Source organism: Pteropus medius, unplaced genomic scaffold (assembly GCF_902729225.1).
Source record: "Pteropus medius unplaced genomic scaffold, Ma_sr-lr_union100, whole genome shotgun sequence".
Classification (NCBI taxonomy): Eukaryota; Metazoa; Chordata; class Mammalia; order Chiroptera; family Pteropodidae; genus Pteropus; species Pteropus medius.
Window position 1 is genome coordinate 10,501,713 of NW_024349803.1, and position 18,836 is coordinate 10,520,548.

Genomic DNA, 18,836 nt, shown 5'->3' on the forward strand with positions numbered 1-18,836 from the left:
GGACTACTCACTCTCTCGCTGGGGTCCATTGATCTCGGACCCCTGGATGCAGAAAATATGGTTATGCATTCTTTCATTCAAAAAACATTTACCGAGCACCTACCGTGGCCAATCCTATTCTAGGCACTGTCCCTGCTTCCTCTACTGGGGAAGAGACAGACAATAAAGAGGATTTGGATGTGTCGCCAAGGAGCAGAAGGGCTACAGTAGCCAATGCTCACTCACCTAGCATTTAGTGTGCACTAGGCACTGTTCTCAACATGTCATACATGTTAACTCATCTTTGTAACAACCCTAGTAGGCGGGCATAACTATCCTCATTTTAGAGATGAGGAAACTGAAGTCCAGAGAGGTTAGCAACTTACCCAAAGTCACACAGCTTGTAGGTGGTGATGCTGAGATTTTAACATAGGTTCTAGGTCATCACTCTTAGCTACCATGTTGTGATGCATCAGAGAAGAATAAAGCAGGATGGGGATGTGGTGGTGGTCGAAGGCTGTCAAAATGACCACACCCTCCCCTATCCAGGCAGGTGGAGTCAGGGCTGCTCTCTCCCAGGCAGAGCCTACCCTGGAGCTCTGCTCCTGGTTCCAACTCCGGGTAGGGGTGGAGGGGTGGAGGGGCAGGCTGCCTGGGGGAGGTAGTGCCACCCCTCCGCAGCTGGTAATGCCCACTCTCTTCAGCGAGGTGTCAGACAGCCTGCTGGAGGACCTCATCGCTGCCCACCTGGTGCTGCCCAACCGCGTGACTGTGCCAGTGAAGAAGGGGCTGGATGTGACCAACTTGCGCTTCCCTCTGCCCTGCGTGAGTACCATACTGGCCACAGGGCATGAAGTCCAGTGCGGGGGGACAGACAGGCTGAGAGGGGAATGCATTCTCACATGGTAATCATTATTCTGCCCCGTGGCGGGCATGGCACACTCGTAGGGTAAAGACTGAGTCTTGGGAAAGTAGAATGGCTTGTCCAAAGTTACCCATCTAAGGAGGGGTAAAGCCCATCTGGCATTCCTTCCCACATCCTGGTCCCCCTATTGGCCTGGGTTGGGGTTTGGGGACTGCGAGCAGTCACCGTCACCCCCAGGAAACTCCAGGAGCCTCACATCCTTCCTCGAGGGAAATAAGGTTCCCCGACCCCATTATTTGGCGATGGAAGAATCCTTGGGGTCTGTTGGGAAGGATAATGTTCAATAGAGCTAGGACATGGGGCTCCCTTGGGAGCTCAGCCCTGCTGCCTTCTACATCCTGGGCCCAGCTCAGGAGGCTCCCAAGGACAGCCACGTGGCCTTCCTACAGAAGGTGCCCTGGCTGTGGCCCTGAGCCCTTCAGTGTCAGGACTTCAGGAGAGGGAAAGCACCCAGTTCACCCTCAGCACTAGGTGTGAGGCATCAGCCTACTCAGGCCATGCAGAGGTGAGGGGCCGGCAAGCCAGGGAGCACAGACGTACGTAGATTTCCCTTAACTGCACTGGGCTTTATCCTACACTGAGTGTTTGGCAGTCTGAGAATAACAATATAAAGCCATCGCCTACATTGCAACTACCTAAAACATTCTATCCTTAGGGTATATCCCACTCAAGAAGTACTATCAAGCTGCTCTGATCCAAACTCAGACTAGTCCTTCTCTGTGTGTTTGTGACAACTGGTAATGAATATTTACGGTGATTTGTTTCGTCCCATTTTTTATTTTTAGGGTTTAGTTTTTACCTTAACTTCCTTTTGTAATCATGTAAAAACATTTGTACGCTTCCAAAGTTCAATATAAACACACAAATTATGTTTTAAGGAGTCTGGCTTCTATCCCTGATCCCTCCAACTCATCTCCACCCTCCCCCTGTAAGTGTGGTTTATCTTTCTATGACTTTTCATTATTTGTTTTCTAACATGAGCAAGTACGTAAATAGTGGTGTGTACATATCTGATTATATTCGTGGTCCCCCTTTCTTGGATGGACAGCTGCACACTACAGCTCACCCCCTGCCCCCCACTGCTTTGATCACTTCTTACGTCCTGAGGATCACTCCATGTGAAGGTGGAACCCATTCTCGTTCTTACAGCTGTGTAGCACTCCACGGTGTGGATGTGCTGCCGGTTACTTAACCAGTTCTCTATTGACAGACGGCTCAGTTGTGTCTGGCCTTTTGCTCTGACAAATATGCTGTCATGAATAGCCTTGTACATATCTTTTTATATTTTTGCCAATATGCCTTTAGGGCTAGAAATGGGGTTTGCTGGGTCAAAGGGAAAATGCATGTGTATTAACTAATATATATATACACACACATATATACGTGTATATATATGTATATATGTATATGTATATATGTATACATATATATACGTGTATATATGTATATATGTATATGTATATATATATGTATATATATACATATATATACATGTATATATGTATATATATTTAAACAGTTCTAGGCAGGAGAGCAACTAGCCCTTAAACTGTGTTTTTCCCAATTCCTGTGCTCTGTTCTGTAAGACAAAGCCCAGAGTGTGGGGGATGGGGTGACAGTCAGTGCTGAGCCTTTTACAGTGCCCAGGGCTGGGTATTGGGAAGAAATGACAATGGAGCTTAGTCTACACACAGGTTAGAGAGAGGGGGCTGGAATACAGGTGGAAACCTCCTCAGGTGGCGTAGTTGTTGGCACAGGAGGAAATGGCTGCATTTGAATAAACCATTCACATGGCAGATTAGAGGCAGGGAAGGTTGGGAAGGCCAAGGATGTAGGCGGGCATCGTGATGCAGTGGACAGAGCCCTGCCATCACTTGCTGCGTGGCCTGGACCGAGAGACTGCTGTCTCTGGCTTCTGTCTCCCCGTACAAACCATGGGGAGGGCGAGATGGGCTGGGGTGATGTCTGATGGCTTTGGCTCTGATGTCGTGGGCTTTGAGGGCTGGTGCAGCCCAGGAAGCAGCTGTGAGCCCTGGGCTGGGGCATTTTCCAGGGAGTGATCAGAGTCTACTTGCTGGAGGCAGAGAAACTGGCCCAGATGGACCACTTCCTGGGGATCCAAGGCAAGTCAGACCCCTATGCCAAGGTGAGCATTGGCCTGCAGCATTTTCGGAGCAAGACTATCTACAAGAACCTGAACCCGACCTGGAATGAGGTGTTTGAGGTGAGGGTCTCCTTGGCCACTCTTGGCTACTCTTGATGTCCTCCAGGTCCCACTCTGGGTTGTGCCAGGTACAGACAGGGGAGGGCCTTGCCTTCGTGGGCCTCACATACCTGTGGGGCAACACTGAGCCGGGGGAGTGGGCCTTGGGGACAGGCAGGCAGGTCTGCATAATTCCCACTTCCCATATCTACCACGTCGCCAGAGGTGGGCTGCTGTGGCCCCACAGGAAGGGCAGCCTGTAGACAAGTCCCCACCTGCTTTCCCCACTAGAATCAGATTGGTTGGAAGTTTTCAAATCAAAGTAAAAGAACCTAGAGGCAGTTCCTCCCCATTCCTCTAGCCAATCCTGACAGAGGCAGACACCAGGAGCCTGAAGTTCTTAAGTTCAGCTGGAATCCCTACCACGTGACGGGTAGCACCCTTGGCCTGTTAAGTGCTCTGGAAGCTGCAAGTCTCATGCAGAACACATAGCAGCCACTGTCCCCTGTGCACCCACCCGGCCATGGGTTTGCATGCGTGGCCTCTCGTCCTCCCTACCATGCAGGAGTGGGGCACTCCCTTCTTACAGGGGGAGTTCTCCAGCCACTGAGAAGGGTGGGAACCTGCCCCCGGCTCTGAGCTGGCAGGCGACAGCTGGAATTTGGCTCCCCTTGAGTCATACTTGACGTCTGCTTCATGAGCTGTCATGGCCTGCAGGTCAAGTCGCCTTTCTTTCCTTCCAGTTCATAGTGTATGAAGTCCCTGGGCAGGACCTGGAGGTAGACCTATATGATGAGGATTCCAACAGGGACGACTTCCTGGGCAGGTGAGGAAGGCTGAGCTGGGCCTGGGGGTGCTAGGCTGCCATGGATGCTCAGGTCCCCAGTGCCAAGGAACCCTGGCCACTCACTTTTAGGTAGAACACGGAAACTCAGGGCTGTGGGGCCGGCTATCAGAACTTCAAATTTAAATCTTTTGGCCCAGCAGTCCCATTTCCAGGTCTCCTATAGAATAAAGGCATTATACCTGAAATGTTTGTTGCAAAACTGTGGTGGCAAAACATAAAACCTGGAAACAACACATATGTCCAGCCTTAGAGAATGTTGGCTGAACATTTGAATAAATCTGCCATTGCCAAACTACAGAATATTCTGCAGCTTTTAAAAACAATGACCTGGGGGATGTCCGCTATGTATTAAGAAATTGGGGAAAGCATTTGGGAGTGACCTGTGCAGTTCGATTGATTTTTCCAGGGAGGATCCTCGTGTGTGTACGTTTGCGTGTGTTTGTGTGAGCACAGAGGAGGGCGTGGAAGCTACGCCAGCAGGATGCTCATGCTGCTCACCTCAGACGGCTGGGATTAGGAGGAAAAGCTTTATGTAGATCTTCATACTCCTGTATTGCTTAACCTGTTTCCGCGAACACGTAATTTTTAAAAATAGGAATAAAAGTGAGAGGGGCACAATTGACACCCTGAGAAACAGCTCACCAGATGTTGCTTTTTCATTTTTTATTTTTCATCTTAATGAAAAAGGTTACATCTTAATGAAAAAGATTAGAAGTGTGGCTTGTGGTTCCTGTTTTATGTAATTGATTTCAAGTTGTGTTTTGAGCTTAAGCATACTTCTAACAGGTACATGGAATCAATTTCCCCTCTGGCTCTCAGGCTCTTCCATTTGGACTTGGGTCAGGGTAGGCGAGAGGCACGCTGTGAATGTGGATGTTACTTCCTCTCTCATACATGCCAACTATACTTATCCCGTGGAGGGCAATGGAGGCAGTTTTAGAAATGGAGGGGCATTTGGGGTTGTTACAATGGCTGCGGAAGGTGGTGCCACTGTCATTTAGAGGGTACCAGACAGGGAAGCTGAATTCCTGCAATGCACGGGCAGTTTTGCACGATGACGAATCATTCTACTCAAATGCCAGCAGCGCCATCACTGAGAATCCAGAGCCGATGTGTCCAGCAGTGTCTGCTTTTTTCCCTCCAGGGATGGCAGCCACCTGCCTTCTAGGGCAGCATGCCCAGTGGAAGCAGCCCTGATGGTTAGACAGTCCTTCCTCTGCTTGAGCTCAAAGTGGTCTCCCATTGGTTCTCTGACATGAATTAAGGTCCTGTCTTGAGGGCCCTACTCATACCTGAAAATAGATTCCAGGGTAGGCCTCCACAGCCTCTGCAGCTTGCCTCCTTGGAGCTGAGCTGACCCCTACTCCCTGTATATTCCAGCCTGCAGATCTGCCTCGGGGATGTCATGACGAACAGAGTGGTGGATGAGGTAGAGTTGATATTTGCAACCCCCTCCCCGTGGACAGCTCTAGCAGGCTGTCTCAGCCCAGCTAGTCCTATGAAATGGGTCCCTTCTATGCTGAGCCACACATGCCTGCCTGTCTTCAAGGGCAAGAGCTGGACAAGGCACATATGGGTCCCAGGGAACCCATCAGGGTCTAAGTTGGAAGAAGCGTCCCTGGAAATGCCCATAGACCAAGGACCTCCAGCGGGGGATGGTCATGCTGCAGGGGAGGGCAGGCTGGGTCTGGGTAGGAGGGTTTTTCCATCCCACCGTGTAGCACTTCCGGCCACCTATAACCACAGCTCCCAGCCCTTTAAGCCCAGAGTCCACCGTCTGAGCTGGTTCACCTTTTCCCTGAAGCCCCTCTGAGGATCCCACTGGGTCCCAGAGCCGAGCTGCCTGCAGAGGGTCAGTAGCACCTCACTGGCCCTTTCCCTGAGCTTTCCTTTCCCTCCTCTTCCCGCAGTGGTTTGTCTTGAACGACACAACCAGCGGGCGGCTACATCTGCGGTTAGAGTGGCTTTCACTGATCGCTGACCCCGAAGCTCTGACCGAGGTGAGTGTGGGGTGTCAGGGCTCCCTAGTAGAAAGGGGAGGCCAGCAGTGGGGCTGGTCACATGCGGGCTGTACATGCAGAGGAAGGGAAGGAGATGAGCCCCCAGATTTTGCTTAGTCTTCCAGCCAGCCCCACCTTCTTCTGGAGAACGTGTCCCTCGGCCCTTGTCTCCACACAAGACAGCTCCTGATCTGCCTTAGCAGATGGCCTCTGAGCATCTCAACCATCTTCAGGGAAGCTCGGATCCTTAGAAGGGTGTTACTTCCTGTCAGCCCAGTTCATAGGGAAGATCCACCCTCGTGTCTAACTTGAATCTGTCATGCTGTCCTTGTATTCTCAGACTCAACAAAAAAGCTAGGTTGCGAGGGATCTTACGGCCAGTCTGGAGGGCAAGGGCTGGCTGGCTTCCTTCTGTCACAAATAGGCTTCTCCAACACCAGTATGTGTCTCCTGCTGCTAGGGGCACCTAGTGAGGGTCTGTATCTGCCTGTAGGACCATGATGGCTTGTCCACCGCCATCCTCGTGGTCTTCTTAGAGAGTGCCTGCAACCTGCCGGTGAGTGGTGACGTGGCCAGTGTCACATATACCCTGCCTTGTGCCCATCGCTTTCCAATGCCCATGTGAAATGGAAATGTTGTGTTGCTCATTTACCCTTCTTGTGCTACAGAGAAATGCTTTTGACTACCTGAATGGCGAATATCGAACCAAAAAGCTCTCTAGGTTTGCCAAGGTAAGTGTGTGTCTGGCTGAAAACTTGATAGCAAGTCATAACTCGTTTTCTCCAGAGCAACCACAGCCCCGTGTCTTCCTAGCAGCAGTCTGTGCACACACCGCCTGGGGATGACAAGACTGCCGCTCATTAAGTCCACTGTGAGCCAGGCTTGGCAACTCATCCCCTACATTTGTTGCGCCTGAGTCCCATGAGGACTGTGTGTCCAATTTTATTGCCATTTTACAAATAGTACCCAAAGGTTAAGTGCCTGGGTCACACAGCTAAGGGAGGAGCCAACACTTGACTCCACCCTGTCTGTCTCCATAGCTCCGGGGAACAAGAGCCTGTGCCCAGCTCCAGCCACCTGTCTTTAACTTGAACCTTCCCCTTGAGTCAGCCTGATCCTGGTACTTGCACAGTGATGGCAGCCCAGAGGTCCTGAGAGCACCGGGCTAGCCTTCTCTCAAAGGGAAGCAACTGGGTGGCCACAAGTCCCACTGATGCTCCTGAAGGCTGGGACATAGGGTGGGGCGTGGTGTCTCAAGCTGATACTGATGGTGCCACTTTCATTGTGGATTTGCCCCCTCACAGAATAAAGTGAGCAGAGACCCCTCTTCCTATGTCAAGCTGTCTGTGGGCAAGAAGACATATACAAGCAAGGTAACATAGCCGGTGTGCAGCCACAGGATGAGATGGCTCCAACCCTTTCCAGGGAGAAGCAAAAGATAAGGGCATTAGCTTACACTTAATACGTCAGTGACAGGACACATTTTAGGCAATTTACATTATTTTTAGTCTTCAGAGTAACCTCACAAATAGTTTTATAGTTCAAAAATCTAAGAGCCAGATCAGTGACTTACCCAAGAGCACAGCTAGAAAGCATCAGAACTAGGGTTCAAGCTTAGGCAAGCTCTAAGCCTGTGTCATTTCCACCACCCCAAGTTTCCCAGTCCAGCAGGAGAAATCCTGTCACTACCCCCATCCTCAAATGAGCCCCAATGCTAATATGATTTTCGGCCCTGGTAAAACTTCCTGGCGAAGCCCTCCTTGCCTTTGAGTCTGGCTTTCCCACCCTCCTGCTCCCCACAAGCTGTAGCGTGTGTGGGTCTGGCCTCTTGGCAGACACGCAGTGTGCTCCCAGTGGTACCCGGGGGCCAGGATGAGAGGAGAGGGTACTGGTGTCTTGCTCTGTCCAACCTGGTCCTTCAATGATCTCTCCCTCTTCTGTCTTCAGACCTGTCCCCGAAGCAAGGACCCTGTGTGGAGCCAGGCGTTCTCCTTCTTTGTGCAAAATGTAGCAGCTGAGCAGCTGAATCTCAAGGTTTGCTTGAAGCTGGGCTCCTAGAACAGAGCTTAGAGGTGTCTAAGTCAGGCGGGGTGGGGAGCTCCTGGCGGTAAAGTGAGCCCCTGTGTGAGAGGCAGGATACTGAAGCCCCACATCTTCATGAGTCTGGTGCCCAAGGCCACTGGGTAAGAGGCTGTGAAAGGACAAGCCCTCAAGTCCCTTGGACCTCCCTGTAAAAGAGTCTTTCTGGTTGTTACACAGCAGCCAGAGGGCCCGTGGAGAAATCTGCTTAGGACATTAATGATGATGTATATCTTTTAGAAAAATATTTAATTTTCAAAAAAAGATCAGTGGAAGAAAAAGATCTTTATTTTACACATGAGCAAACAGAGGCTCAAACAATGTCTTGTCTAATATCTCATGACCAACAAATGGTAGAAGTCTGCTCTTTTGGGGCCCTGAGCCCTGACTGGATGTCTCACTATGGAGCAGCACAGCTCATCAGTCCCTGAACGCCCCCATGGCCCTGGGCATTGAACAGACTTGCCTCATACAGGTCATAATTGCCTCCAGCTCGGATCCCTCTTCCCCTGGCTAAAGGCAGGGACCAGGCCTGGTCCCATTTCCAGTTTTTACAATAGGGCCTGAGGCCAACAGAAGCACGGACTTGGCCGGGGCCCTCAGAGTGGTGGTGGTGAGGGCGGGACTTGGTTATCCTCTTGTTCTGTGACTGGCCCTCTGCCCAGGTGCTCGATGATGACCACGAGTGTGCTCTGGGAGTGCTGGAGCTCCCCCTGTGCCAGGTTCTCCCCTGTGCAGACCTTACCCTCGAGCAGCGCTTTCAGCTGGACCACTCAGGCCTGGACAGCCTCATCTCCATGCGGCTGGTGCTTCGGGTAAATCTCTCCCCTTGGCCCCAGGGGAGGCGGCAGGTGGAGCTCTGGCTCTGGAGCAAGGCGGACTGCCCCGGCACTAAGTATCTGCTCTACATCGGGAAGAAGCTAGGCCATGTTTTCCACCAATTTTAGAATATTGTCAGCCATTAGCTCTTCAAATATTGCCTCTCCCAGTCTTTTAATACTTCCTTCTAGAACCCCTTCTATGATGGACCTTCTCATTGTCTCCACGTCTCACCCTGACCTCGTCTTAATTTTTTCCATCTCTTCATCTCTTGGTACTATGTTCTAATTTCCTCAGGTGTTTTCTGACATTTAAGTCTTTCTTTGGCTATGCCTAATCTGCTATTTAACCTGTTCAGGTTTTTTTTTTTTCAAACGCTATTTTTCATTTCTAATTTTATCTTTTCCAAATCCACCTTGTCTTTTTTCATTGTATTCTCATGTTTCTATTTCATCTTTAATCATCTGAAAATACTTATAATGTATGTCTGTTAATTCTGTTATCTGAAGGTCTTGGGAGTTGAATTTTGATGATCGTTGTGTCTGTTGATGCTTTTTCATAGTGACTCATTTCTATGTTTGATAACTTGGGTTGAAACATAGGTTCAGTGTTCCTTTGTGACCTGGATTTCCGAGGAGGTTCTGCTGTTGTTGCAACCAAGCACCTCAGGGGCATATAACCCTGGGTTCATTTTTATGTTAGTTTTTAATGTTGGGTTTCAAGATCCCACAGGCAGTATAAATTCATAAGAGGCAACCCAAATTCACATGAGACAGGCCTACAGGGTGCTATATTCTCAGGAAAGACTTTATTTGTCCCCAACCAGAATACAGGCTCAGACAGACAAACCTGTCATCGGTTTTTGCTAGTGGGTGGAATGTTTATCCTAGACTACTTTTTCCCACTAGAGAGAGATCCCACCTTCATCGGTCCTACTTCAACTCCCAGCCTCACATTGACCGAGGCCTCTACTTCTAACACCTTGGAGTCCAAGGTTGATAAATGACCCTAGGAAAGCGTAACCTTTTTCAGTTTTCTCTGTTTTTGGTTTTAACTCTAGGGATTTTCCTTACTTTTTTATGAATTTGGTATGCATTTAAAAGGATGTTTGTTCATTTTATTAGGCATTCTTAATGATATTTTTCAGATTATTTAGACCACCATATTGCTGGAAATTGAAGCCCCTAGGCAGGGTCCTGATAACTCAGGGGAAAAAGGAAAGGAGAGATGCAGTGGCTGAGGTCTGAAACTTTGGTGCTAGGAACACAGGGTATGTCTAAGTAGAAAACACATTTTAGGGAAAGCACTGGTGAATAAGGTGACAGCTAGACAATGACCACATCCAGAAGGCAGCTGGTGACGCACGTGAAGGTTAAGGTGAGGGCAAGGCTGGAGGTGTAGCTCTGGAGACCTCCACACAGAGGGCAAGTGCATACTGTGAGTGGGCCAGGTCTCCAGCAGCCAGTATGAGTACAGAGAGACGTGACCAGGACTGAGTCTTCACGAAGACCCACTAGTGAGGCAGGAGCAGGGAAGAGGTAGCGAAGCACTGGTCAGAGGGCGCCAGGGCCAGAGAAAGGTTAAGGAAAATATGGTCCGAGGGGAAAATCCATTGGACTAGGAAGTCAGGAAGGAACTGAGAGTTTTGAGAAAATTGTTCCTTCCAGAAAAAAGAAGGAACCATTTCCCAGAGGGTAAGGTGAGAGCAGAGGAGGAGAAAGTGGTGGGTCCAGCCCATAAACAACCCTGTCATCTGCTTTCAGTTCCTACGTGTGGAAGAACGAGAGATTGGGAGCCCATACACAGGACCTGAAGCCTTAAAGAAAGGTCCTCTCTTCGTTAAGAAGGTGGCCACCGACCAGGGCCCCAAAGCTCCACCCCAGGGAGAGGGCCCTGCAGATTTGCCATGCCCCCCAGACCCTGCTTCTGATACCAAGGAAGCCTCCAAGAGCATCACGACAACCATCAGTACCACCACTACTGTCACCGAGCCCACCCCCCAAGAGACAGGCCCAGAGCCCAAAGGCAAAGACAGTGCCAGAGGGTTCTGTGAGCCCATGGGCAAGAAGAAGAGTTCGGCCACCATCTTCCTGACTGTCCCAGGCCCCCACTCTCCAGGGCCCATCAAGTCACCCAGACCCATGAAATGCCCTGCCTCCCCATTCGTATGGCCGCCCACGAGGCTGGCTCCCAGCATGTGCTCGCTCAACTCCCTGGCCTCTTCCTGCTTTGACCTGACAAATATCAGCCTCAACATTGAGTATGCACCTCTCTGCTTAATCTTTTCTAAAATCACCTACATGAAAAATAAGTCCCTGGATGGAAAAGTAGATATAAACTTACTTTTCTGTGCAAATTCTGGTTTTTCACAAAATGGCTTCCTCAGAGTCAGGCATAGTGGGGCAGAAAGAACAGAGGGGTAATGGGAGAGCATGTGTGTACCAGACAGTCTGGTGTGGCTCTAGCTACACACCAACTACAAAAGAGATGCTAGATTTTGGCTAAGTTTCCTTAAAGCAGAACCATTTCCTGAATTTTAAAGTGTTACACTGGGATGATATGGGAAGCTTAGAATATGGAATTATGTAATCAGTGACTGCCACTTAAGTGTTTACTATGGGCTTAGCACGTTATTTAATTCAATCCTCACAGAAACCCTATGAGATAGAACTTACTATCATAAAGGTCGAATAACTCACCTACGGTCCCACAAGAAATCGTGATACAAAGGCAGATCCCACTCTGGGTTCATGCTCTTCCTATGATGAAGTAGGATAATTATATGTGAATGTTGGATGGAACTGACTTCCAACTGAAAGAAACCTTGCTGAGGTTCTTAGGAGGACATGCTCTATCTAGGGGGTCAGGGGAGAGGCCAACACTTGTAACAGCAAGAGAAGTGATAAGCCCTTTCTTTGCAGAGGCGGGGATCACAGGCAGCGAAGGCTGGGTGAGATTCAGCTCACAGTGCGCTATGTGTGTCTGCGGCGCTGCCTCAGCGTGCTAATCAATGGCTGCAGGTAAAGGGATGCTGGGGCCAGAAAAGGTCCTTTGGGAGCATCCAGTGACCAAAAATTCAAGAGTAGGGGCACCTGGAGCAATGGCAGGGGTGGGGAGCCCCAAGGTAGACAATGGGAAGGAGTGAGGTTTCAAGGACAGCATGCTATGAGTGACAAGGTCCTCAGTGGTGTGTTGATGGGCTCCAGAGCCAAGGGCTTTGCTCAGACATAAGCACGGCAGAACTACCTGGGGTAGTGGAAGCCAGTGCATTTTCTCAAGTGGGAACCTTCAACTTCTGTTAAGATGTAAAGTACTCAGCTCTACTCCAAACTTTACGAAATTGCATCTTTTCAAAACCATGCACCTGATGTTCTGTCCTTCAAATTTTATAGACTTGCTTTTTTGGTCATCTAAACTACTGGGCATTTTTATCCTCCAGGCCATCTAAAGCTGAATGGCGAGTACAGCTTTCTCCAAATGAGTATTTTCAGTGTTTCAAAACCAGGACCTTTTTTTCTTTAATGTTTTTGAATCCAAATCAGAAACCTGACACCCTGTACCAGCAGTGGAGCTGATCCCTATGTCCGTGTCTACTTGTTGCCAGAAAGGAGGTGGGCTAGTCGTAAGAAGACCTCAGTGAAGAGGAAGACCCTGGAACCCCTGTTTGATGAGACGTAAGTGGGCCAGTTGGCCTGTCTAGAGTGCCTCATCCACTCAGGTATTTGCTGAGCACCTGTCGTGTGCCTGGCAGCATTCCAGATGCTGTGAAGGGTTAGGGTTGAATGGGACAGCATGGTCTGTGCCTTCATGAAGCCTCTATACACTTTAGTGGGAGAAAAGGACTGCCAGGGCAGTTTAGCAAAACAGCTACCCACTTTTCTTACCTATCGGGACAAAACTTTAGTTCCTGATTATGAAATGCTCCATACCCTTTCTCTTTAAATGAAGCCTCTTTGGCAGTATTTTCTCTGAATCTGTTTTAAAGCAGCAGTTAAACATACCCTGAACCTAAGTACCTAAAATTTTCTCCAAAGCTATAAGCTCTTTGGCCTGTCTTATCTCCTGTAAAAAAGCATAGATGACAGGTAACACAGATCTTCCCATACTTGTCCACCTATGTCCTTGGGGACAAGACTGGTAGATTCTTATCACGGTCCTTGTTTTTGATGGGTCTGTGATGGCGAGTCTTATCCTAAATATTCTGATTTCAAGTTGACCTCAAGGTACAGAGTCAAAATTTCATCATTGCTTCCTTCTGCTTGAAGATGTTAAGAGAAGACATTTCTAGCCAGCATAAAAATATATACCTGATAATTTTGGTTTCCTCTTATCTTGGATTAACTATGCATTTTAGCTTTTACTTCCCTTGCCTTTGAGATCAATTTCCCAAAGACCACTCTGAGACCAAGGTCCATAAGTTCCCGTGTTCTTCTATGTATCTATCTTATTATTTCAGGCCTTATATTCAAGTCTTTAATCCATTTCGAATTAATGATTATGTATGGTGTCAGCAGTCTAGTTTCATTCTTTTGTATGTGGCTTTCCAGTTTTCTCAACACCATTTATTGAGGAGACTTTCCTTTCTTGTATGTTTGTGGCTCTCCTCTCTTGTATGTTTTTGGTTCGTTTGTCAAAAATTGTCCATATATGTGTGGGTTTATAGCAGGGCTCTCAATTCTGTTCCATTGATCTGTGTGCCACTACTGTACTGTATTGATTACTGTAGCTTTGTAGTATAGTTTGAAGTCAGAGAGTGTGATTCCTCTGGCTTTGTTCTTTTATTCTCAGGACTTCTTTGGCTATTCAGGGTCTTTTATTGTTCCATACGAATATGAGGATTGTCAGTTCTACTTCTGTAAGAAAGGCCATTGGGATTTTGATAGGAACTGCATTAAATCTATATATTGCTTTTGGTAATATGGCCATTTCAACAAAGTTAAATCTTCCAATCCATGAACACAGAATATTTTTTAATTTCCTTGTCATTTACAATTTTTTTCAACAATGTCTTGTAGTTTTCATTATAAAAGTCCTTCACCTGTTTTCTTAGGTTTATTCCTAGGTATTTTATTTTCGTTGCATTGTAAATGGGATTGTTTTCTTCATTTCTCTTTCTGATATTTCATTGTTAGTATATAGGACTACAACAGATTTTTGTATGATTTTTGTATTCTACAACTTCACTATGTTTGTTTCTAATAGTTGTTTTGTGAAGTCTTTAGGATTTTCTATATAGAGAATAATGTCACCTGCAAATAGTGACAGTTTTACTTCCTCATTCCCAAATTGCATGCCTTTTATTTCTTCTTCTTGCTTAATTGCTCTTCATAGGACTTCCAGTATTCTGCTGAATAACAGTGAGGAGCGAGGCATCCTTGTCTCGTTCCTGATCTTAGAGGAAAAGCTTTCAGTTTTTCACCACTGAGTAAGTATATTAGCTGAGAGTTTGTCATATGTAGCCTTTACTATGTGGAAGTACTTTCCTTCTATACCCATTTTTTAGTGTTTTTATCATAAATGGATGTTGTATCTTGTCAAATGCTTTTTCTGAATCTACTGATGTGATTATATGACTTTCATCCTTCATTTTGTTAATGTGGTATAACACATCAATTATGTATATTGAGCCATCCTTGCATCCTTGGAATGAACCCCACTTGATTATGATGTATTGTCCTTTTCATGTATTGCTGTATTCAATTTGCTAGTATTTTGCTTAGGATTTTTGCGCTTACATTCATCAGAGTTACTGGCCTGTAATTTTCTTTTTTATGTTGTTCTCGGCAGGTTTTGGTACCAGGGTAAAGTTGGCCTCATAAAATGAGTTAGAAAGTATTCCTACTTCTTGAATTTCTTGGAAAAATTTGATAAAGATAGGTATTTAATCTTTGTTTGGCAGAACTTACCAGTGAAACCATCTGGTCCTGCACTTTTGTTTTTGGGAGGTTTGTGATTATTTCAATTTCCTTACCAGTGACTGGTCTTTTTAGGTTTTCCAGTTCTTCATGGTTCAATCCAGAAAGGTTATATATTTGTGAAAATTTGTTCGTTTCTTCTAGGTTATTGAATTTGGTGGCGTATAGCCTTCATAGTATTCTTGTATAATCCTTTGTATTTCTGTGGTGTCCAATGTAACTTCTCTTTCATTTCTGATTTTTTTTTTCTTAGTGAGTCTAGCTAGAGGTTTGTCCATTTTATCTTTTCAAAGAACCAGCTTTTTGTTTCATTGATTTTTTTTCTATTATCTTTTCTCTACTTCATTTATTTGGGCTCTAATTTTTATTTCCTTTTTCTAGTTCTTTAAGGTGTAATGTTAGATTATTTGAGATTTTTCTTCTTTCTTGAGATAGACCTGTAATGCCATAAACTTCCCTCTTAGTACCACTGGCTGAATGCCCAAAATTTTAGTATGCCATATTTTAATTTTCATTTATCTCTATGTATCTTTTGATCTTTTATTTCTTCTCTGACCCAATTGTTGTACAGTAGCACATTGTTTAATCTCCACATATTCATGGTTTCTCTAGTTTTTTCTTGTAATTTCCAGTTTCATACCCTTGAGCTCAAAAATTTGTGACTAGTTTGTACCCCGACATGGTTGATCCTTGAGAATGTTCCATGTCCATATGAGAAATGTACATTCTGTAGTTTGAGGATGGAAAGCTCTATAAATATCAATTATGTCCATTCGGTATAATGTGTCATGTAAGGCCAATATTTCCTTGCTAACTTTCTGTTTCGATGATCTATCCATTGTTGTCAATGGGGCATTCAGGTCACCTGTAATTGTATTTTTGTCAGTTTCTCCCTATAAGTTTGTTAGTAACTGCTCTATATATTTTGGAGCTCCCAATAGGTACATACGTATGTTATATCTTCTTGATGAATTTCCACTTTATCATTATAAAATATCCATCTTTGTCTTATTACCTTTTTATTCTTTATTTTTTTTAAATTAAGTTTAATTTAAACTTTAAACATTATAATTTGACATCTGTATATTCTATTGTGTGTTTACCACTCAAAGTCCGGTTTCCTTCAGCTACCTTATATTTGATACCCTTTACCCACTTCGCCCTCCCTCTACGCCCCCATATTTGACCCTCTTTACCCCATCCACCTCCCCTCTCCTCCCGTACCCGCTACCCTCTTGTAACTACTAGTCTATAGTCCATGTCCATGAGTCTTTGTTTGTCCTGTTCATTTGTTGCTTTTAGGTTTATATCCCTATGTAAGTGATATGTGATTTTCAACTTTTTCTGTCTGGTTTATTTCACTTAGCATGATTAGTTTAAGGTCCATCCATGTTGTTGCAAATGGTAGTATTTCATCTCTTCTTATGGCTGAATAATATTCTATTGTATATATGTACCACAGCTTCTTTAGCCAATCATCTATCCTAGGACATTTTGGTTGCTTCCATGTCCTGGTCACTGTGAATAATGCTGCTATGAACGTCAGTATGCAAATATATTTACAGATATGAGTTTTCAAGTCTCTGGGGTAAATATCCAGTAGACGGATTGCTGGATCATATGGTAGATCAATTCTTAGTTTTTTGAGGAACCTCCATACTGTTTTCCATAGTTGCTATACCAATTTGCAATCCCACCAGCAGTGTATGAGGGTTCCTATTTCCCATATCTTCTCCAACATTTATTATTACTTGTCCTGTTGATTATAGCTATTCTAACAGGTGTGAGATGGTATCTCATTGTGGTTGTGAATTGCATTTCCCTAATAGCTAGCGATGTTGAGCAGCTTTTCAAATATTTTTTGGCCATTTGTATGTCCTCTAGGGAGAAGTGTCTGTTCAGGTCCTCTGCCCATTTTTTGAATGGATCGCTTGTTTTTTTGGTTGTTATTGAGTTGTATGAGTTCTTTGTATATTTTGGATATTAGGCCCTTATTGGAGGCATTGCTTGCAAATATATTTTCCTATTCGTACGATTGTCTCTTTACCTTGTTGACGATTTCTTTTGCGGAGCAGAAGCTTTTGAGTTTGATGTAGTCCCATTCATTTATTTTTGCTTTTACCTCCCTTGCTTGGAGGTCAAATTCATACAATCCTCTTTAAGTCCAAGGTCCTTGAGTATAGTTCTAATGTTTTCTTCTATGCATTTTATTGTTTCAGGTCTTATATTCAGGCGCTTAATCCATTTTGAGTTAATTTTGGTGTGTGGTGATAGACAGCAATCTAGTTTCATTCTTTTGCAGGTGGCCTTTCAATTTTTCCAGCACCATTTATTGAAGAGGCTTTCCTTTCTCCACTGTATGTTTTTGGCTTTTTTGTTGAAAATTATTTGACCATATAAATATGGGTTTACTTCTGGACTCTCAATTCTGTTCCACTGGTCCGTGTGTCTGTTTTGCTGCCAATACTATGCTGTTTTGATTACTGTCAGTTTGTAGTATAATTTGAAGTTGGGCAGAGTGATGCCTCCAGCCTCATTCTTTTTTCTCAGGATAGCTTTGGCAATTCAAGGTCTTTTGTGCTTCCATACAAAGCTGACGGGTTTTTTTTGTTGTTGTTCTATTTCTTTAAAAAATGTCGATGGACTTTTGATGGGGATTGCGTTAAATCTGCATAATGCTTTAAGTAATAAGGTCATTTTAACTATGTCGATTCTTCCAATCCAAGAACATGGAATATCTTTCCATTTCTTTGTATCTTCTTTGATTTCTTTTAATAGGATCTTGTTTTCATTACATTCACGTTTCGTTAAATTTATTCCTAGGTATTTTATTCTTTTTGTTACAATTGCAAAAGGAATTATTTTTTCTACTTCTTTTTCTGACACTTCGTTATTAGAGTATAGGAACGCTATGGATTTTTGAACATTGATTTTCTATCCAGAGACTTTACTGTATTTGCTTATTTCTAGTAGTGTTCTTGTGGAGTCTTTAGGGTTTTCTATATAGAGAATCATGTCATCCACAAATAGTGACAGTTTGACTTGTTTCCTATTTGGATGCCTTTTATATCTTTCTCTTGTCTAATTGCACTCACTAGGTCCTCCAATGTTATATTGAATAACAGTGGCAATAGTGGACAGCCTTGCCTTTTTCCTGATCTTGGAAGGTTTTTCGTTTTTCACCATTAAGTATAATGTTGGCAGAGGGTTTGTCATATATGGCATTTATTGTGTTAAGGTACTTTCCTTCTATGCCGATTTTGTTAAGTGTTTTGATCATAAATGGATGCTGTATCTTGTCAAAGGCTTTTTCTGCATCTATTGATATGATCATATGATTCTTATTTTTTAGTTTATGTGCTGTATCACTCGACTTGCGTATGTTGAACCATCCCTGTGCCTTTGGGGTGAAGCCCACTTGATTGTGGTATAATCTTATGTTGCTGTATTCAGTTTGCTATTATCTTATTTAGGATTTTTGCATCTGTGTTCACGAGAGATATTGGTCTGTAGTTTTTTTGTGTGTTACCTTTACCAGGTTTTGGTATCAGAGTAATATTGGCCTCATAAAATGAATTGGGAAGTATTGCCTCCTTTTCGATTTTTGGGAAGAGTTTAAGGAGAATAAGTATTAAATCTTCTTTGAATGTTGGGTAGAATTCACTGGTGAAGCCATCTGTTCCTGGACTTTTACTTTTTGGTAGCTTTTGATGATTGTTTCAATTTCCATACTGCTGATCGGTCTATTTAGACAGTAGGGTATTTAGGTCCCCCTACGACGATAGTTTTTGGTCTGTTTCTCTCTTTAGTTCTGTTAGTAATTGCTTTACATATTTTTTTGGGGGGAGAGACCTGATTGGGAGCATAAATATTAATAAGTGTTATGTCTTCTTGGTGCATGATTCCCTTTATCATTATGACGTGTCCCTCAGTATCTTTCTTTACATTTTTCATTTTGAAGTCTATTTCATCTGATATTAGTACCCCTACTCTCGCTTTTCTCTGAATGCCATTTGCTTGAAATATCATTTTCCACCCTTTCACTTTGAGTCTGTATTTGTCTTTGGAG

General features: G+C 44.9%; 1 protein-coding gene across 4 annotated transcripts in view; it reads left to right on the top strand.

Moving 5' to 3' along the window:
* Window positions 1–18,836, top strand: part of ESYT3 (extended synaptotagmin 3) — a 58,424-nt gene that overhangs the window by 28,617 nt on the left and 10,971 nt on the right. For 2 of the 4 annotated variants that reach the window (XM_039837275.1, XM_039837277.1), the window contains exons 8-20: window positions 684–804; window positions 2,958–3,128; window positions 3,851–3,933; window positions 5,335–5,383; window positions 5,865–5,954; window positions 6,448–6,510; window positions 6,623–6,685; window positions 7,259–7,327; window positions 7,902–7,988; window positions 8,699–8,848; window positions 10,616–11,112; window positions 11,774–11,872; window positions 12,395–12,526. In XM_039837275.1, the coding sequence (XP_039693209.1) occupies window positions 684–804; window positions 2,958–3,128; window positions 3,851–3,933; window positions 5,335–5,383; window positions 5,865–5,954; window positions 6,448–6,510; window positions 6,623–6,685; window positions 7,259–7,327; window positions 7,902–7,988; window positions 8,699–8,848; window positions 10,616–11,112; window positions 11,774–11,872; window positions 12,395–12,526 (1,674 nt within the window). Of the gene's footprint in view, window positions 1–683; window positions 805–2,957; window positions 3,129–3,850; window positions 3,934–5,334; window positions 5,384–5,864; window positions 5,955–6,447; window positions 6,511–6,622; window positions 6,686–7,258; window positions 7,328–7,901; window positions 7,989–8,698; window positions 8,849–10,615; window positions 11,113–11,773; window positions 11,873–12,394; window positions 13,913–18,836 lie in introns of those variants that run through there. The other 2 variants (XR_005647469.1, XM_039837276.1) reach the window with 2 other exon arrangements.